The sequence below is a fragment of the Fistularia commersonii genome, chromosome 23, assembly GCF_037954325.1.
Source record: "Fistularia commersonii isolate RoL2024-O1a breed Wild chromosome 23, RoL_Fcom_v1.0, whole genome shotgun sequence".
NCBI lineage: Eukaryota > Metazoa > Chordata > Actinopteri > Syngnathiformes > Fistulariidae > Fistularia > Fistularia commersonii.
The window spans coordinates 160,001-165,000 of NC_141306.1; the positions used below are offsets into that span (position 1 = coordinate 160,001).

Consider the following 5,000-nt stretch of genomic DNA (forward strand, 5'->3'; position numbering starts at 1 on the left):
CGGGGAGGCCAGGGTCCGCCTTCATGGGACGGCAGAACCCGTCCTTCTGCCGGCTCGGTCGCAGAGACGCCGTGGGTCCACCTCCGCTGAAGCTCCGATCTCAGGCTGGATCTCCAGCCTGAGATCGGGCCTTCTCGTCCAGACCTTTGCTTCTGGACGGGCGGGTCTGAACGTCACACACCGTCACGCTCCGGCAGAGAAGAAACCGTGCAGGACGTTCTGCCGGTCGGACTTCGAATGGAGGAGAAGCGTCTTCTCCGTGCACGTGGCCGTCCGTCACCGCTCGTCATCCAAACGACGTCCTGGACCCCCGACCTTCTCAGCCTCTTAGCAATCCAGAGCAGCGCCCAGCAGTCTGGCTTCGCCGTCCCGTTCACGTCCATCACTCATGGCGCTCCGGCAGCGTCCGGCGCTCCACTCGTCTTCTGGGGTCATTAAAAGTCAAGCGCTCCTTTAATTACCCGGACGGAACTCTCAGTAAGTAAACCTGCAGCTCCAGCAGGACCTCCTTTCTTCTCCAGACCTGAGGAACCACCAGCCTTGGTGACCTCCAGGTCTGCTTTCAACTCCTGATCGCCCTGCCTTCATAGATGTTCTCCTCATCCTCCTCCGGCTGATTCATTCTGGAGTCAGACTCATTTCACACACACACACACACACACACACACACACAGAGGAATCTAGATACATTTATATATATGTATACAGTAAAGATGTATATATGCATTTTAATATCTACACATTTAGATATATTAGATATATATATTCATTTGGACATATAGACACATGTAGAGAGATGCATACATTTAGATATATACATTTAGATTTTCACATACATTTAAATATCTAAGACATAAAAGTATACAGAGAGAATGTACTGGATGTTTTGACATATAAGAATAAGAATAAGAGCAACTTTATTTATCCCAATGGAAATTGTTGTAAACATCCATATTTATACAAAGATGGATTCAGATGCATATTTATATACAGATCCGTTTTCGCTTGTATCTATCTATCTATCTATCTATCTATCTATCTATCTATCTATCTATCTATCTATCTATCTATCTATCTATCTATCTATCTATCTGGATGGATGCAGCATCTGATGTCTTCCTTTGTCTGCATCAGACGACCGAGTCATGACGTCATAGCACGGCGGCCTTTGCCGTCATGGCGTCCGGTAATAACCCTGAGCCTAATGACCCGGGACGGCTGAGCGACGGATCCGGCGGCGGAAGACGCCTCCCGACCCGCATCTCACCATCTGACGCTTCCGGTCCGTTTCCGCTGCTTCCCAAACGGAAACGTTTCCCGCTCACGGCGTCGGACGGTCCGGTTCGGTTCGGTTCGGTTCGGTCCGGTTCGATCCAGCACAACATTACAACTGTAATTATAATAATTATTGTTATTATTATTCATTATTATTTGTATGGATATTGTTGCTGTGGTTACTGTTACAGTATTATCGTTATTATTGTTATTACTGATATTATTGTTATTATTGTTATTATTCTTATTGTTGTTATTCCTGTTATTATCGTAATTACTATTATTACTGTTATTATTCTTGTTACTTTTAGTATCGTTATTACTGTTATTATTGATATTACTGTTATTGTTATTACTGTCATTATTAGTCGTGATTGTAGCCGTTATAGCATTGACCGTATTACCACCATTATCCTTATTATTATTATAATTATATTATCATGATTATCGTTATTATAATTGCAATTTTATCATTATTATTATTATTATTATTGTCGTTATTCTTATTATGTAATGCGCAGTAAATCTGGGCCGCGGATGAAGAGAAGAAGCGCGGGATTAAAGATGCGCGTCAGATTGGAGCCTCGGACAGTGTGTGTGTGTGTGTGTGTGTGTGTGTGTGTGTGTGTGTGTGTGTGTATGTGTGTGTATGTGTGTGTGTGTGTATGGGGGGTGGGGCTCCTGTTTAAAGCTTTTAAAAATACCGTCCGGGCCGAAAAGTGAGCAAATATCACTTAAAAACGCCGCCGATTAAATCTGGGATGGAAATCACTGAAATGGCTGCTGGGGGGGGCTGTGTGTGTGTGTGTGTGTGTGTGTGTGTGTGTGTGTGTGTGTGTGTGTGTGTGTGTGTGTGTGGTGGGGGTCTCAGCATGTTAATCTCTCACCTGGGGCGTGTCGTTGATTGACAGATGTGATGGTCTCAGGCACCTCACGGAGGCTCAACGCGGGTCTGTGCGGGTCTGTGCGGGACTGTCCGGTTCTGTCCGGTTCTGTCCGGTTCTGTCCGGTGTCCGCTGCGGCCCCGCGGCCTCCTCCGCTCTGCGCCTCTCTACGGTGTGACGTCAGAGGGGGTGTTCCGGCGCGCACACCTGCGGACATCCGGTGGAGAAAAAGCGCCTCCTCTCATTGGCTCCTCGGTCCGTCGTGACGTCAGAGCCTGCGCCTCCCGCCGCCGACGGGCCCTCGAGCTCCTTGCCGCCAGACAAAAGCGCGCGGGTGAGTTTGAAAGCTCCGGGGCGCGCGCACACGCACGTGGGTATGTAAGAGGGGGGGGGCGATCTAATTGGGTGTGACGTAAATAAAGTCATCAGACACACGCGCACGGCCATCGGGGCGCGGGAGCCGTGACCCTCCGTGACACGTGACCCGCCTTCCGGGCCCGCGCGCTGATGTCCGACGGCCCGCTCCGGTACCGGTGCCGCGCGCGGGCTTGGGTTGAGCGTTCACGCGCTTGTTTGCGGGTCCCGCACGGCGCCCCGCGCTCGCGCGGCTCCAGGTGTGCGCTCTGATTGGGGGAGCGCGGAGGGGGCGGGGGCGGGGGGCGCGAATAAAGCCGCGCGTGCGTCGCAGTGTACTCACACCTCACGAGCTCGCTCGCGCTGCGCAGTCGGAGGAGCAGGCGCTGCCGCGGCCGCACGCGCTCACCTGTCGGACGACCATGACGCCTTCAGGTTCCCTGGGATAAACACACCTCCGGGGATACACACACCTCCGGGGATCGCGCTCCACAGCGGGACGTCGCTCTCCGGTGGCGGGGAACGGACGCCGGGCCCGCGGACGGTAAACCGAGACCTACCACGGAGATGCGGGACTCGCGGGACGGAAGTCCGTTTGAGGAAAAAAAATAAAACAATAACATATTCTAATTTAACAGTAAATTATACGTGTTAGAATTTAACTTTTTAAATTATTATTATTATTATTCGTATTATCATTATTATTATTGTTATTATTATTATTATTATTATTATTATTATTATTATTATTATTATTATTATTATTATTATTATCTTTACAATAGAGCGGTGTTCGTGCGGTTTGTTCCGGTGGCTCCGCGGACCGTCGGCTTGCCGCCGGGCCGGCGGACCCGGCTCCCGGACCCGGCTCCCGGACCCGGCTCCTGCGGAGGCTCCTTCTCTCCGTCCCGGGGAGGAGCGGACCGCCGCCGCGGGGCTTCGCCGCGAACACCGAAGAACATCTGTAACACCGGGACCGGGACCGGGACCCGCTCGCTCTGCGGTTTGTTCCGGTGACTCACGGCAGCGATTAAAACGACCGCGGGTTTGAACTCTAAAAAAGACACAGCGAAACTCCACCGCCGCTAATAATAATAATAACAATAATAATTACAATAATAATAATAATAGTTGTTATTATAATATCAATAATAATAATAAGTATTATTATTATTATTGTTATTTTTAGTAGTAGTGGTCGTATGGTAATAATGATAACGGCATATTGTTACAACATTAATGACGTTATAACTATTGTAATTGTAATGATGATAGTAACAATTTCAGCAATAATATTAATAAAAGTGGTAATGATAATAATAATCGCATCGATAAAAAATCTACTTGTATTTGATTTAACCAGGAAGACCACAGTGAAATGAAAACATTAATAGTAACGGTAGTGGTATTGTGATAATTATAAGAATAATTCTAATCATAAAGTTGAAAAGTCCGGCGGGGAATAAATGATTTTTTGTGAATACGTTGCTTTTATGTTTTTATCAAGGCTGGATTTGTTTCTAATTCTGATCCAGTTTCACCGAACGGGCGCCGAACATTATCATTATTATTATTGTTATTATTATTACGATATAATTCTACGTATTAGTATCAATGATAATAATCCCAACCCTGGGCTGGAAGTGACGGTTCCGCCGTCGGTTCCGGACGCGGGAGCGTCGGAAGCCGCTTTCCCGCCGTGACTTCATCTCCGCCGTCTTTCTGCGTTCAACTGCGGATTCGATATCTCTTTTATTTACTTACAATTATTTTATTGCAGCGAGTTCTCATCCCCGTTCGTCTTCCTCTCTCTCACACACACACACACACACTCACAAATACACATGCACACACTCCGCGTTTTAAAACGTGACAAAGAAACGCGGGGATAAAAATCAACGTGTGTGTTTTACGATTTAAAATCGAGCAGGATTTTCTCTTCAATTTGAAACCGCCCGTTGTTTTGTTCAAATCCGTCATTTTTTTCGATTCACACACTCACACACACTCTCTCACACACACACCCGGGTTTCATTTAATGGTGTTTGAGTATTTCTACATTTAACGACAGCAGAAACTTCACACAAATAACCAGTTGTGTCACTCGTTTCTTAAGCATTGCAAATTATTACATGTGAAATATCAATATATAGATATATATGCTATAATATGCTATAATATAATATGCTATAATATAATATAATATGCTATAATATAATATAATATAATATAATATGATATAATATAATGTAATACAATATCATGTAATGTAATGTAATAGAATATCATGTCATCTAATGTAGGATAAGATGCGTTTTTCTACGGAAGTGAGTGAATTTGAGATGAAATGAGACTGAAAGCCGCCTTCCTTCTGGCCGCGCAGGTTGTTTTTCCGCAGACCTCCATCTGCAGGATGGATAAGAGCGAGCTGATGCTGGGCGGCCCGCCGGGCTCGTACCAGCAGGAGCCCCTGACTCCTCCCAGAGC

At 46.5% G+C, this 5,000-nt stretch overlaps 1 protein-coding gene across 2 annotated transcripts in view; it reads left to right on the forward strand.

Moving 5' to 3' along the window:
• The first annotated feature begins 2,958 nt into the window (after positions 1-2,958).
• skor2 (SKI family transcriptional corepressor 2) overlaps positions 2,959-5,000 on the forward strand; it is a 10,417-nt gene continuing 8,375 nt past the window's right edge. The window contains exons 1-2 of one of the 2 annotated variants that reach the window (XM_086170521.1): positions 2,959-3,057; positions 4,897-5,000. The exon at positions 4,897-5,000 is cut by the window's right edge and continues 1,780 nt beyond it. In XM_086170521.1, coding sequence (XP_086026647.1) covers positions 4,927-5,000 — 74 coding nt within the window. In that variant the 5' untranslated portion in view covers positions 2,959-3,057; positions 4,897-4,926. Of the gene's footprint in view, positions 3,058-4,796 lie in introns of those variants that run through there. The other variant, XM_086170520.1, reaches the window with a different exon arrangement.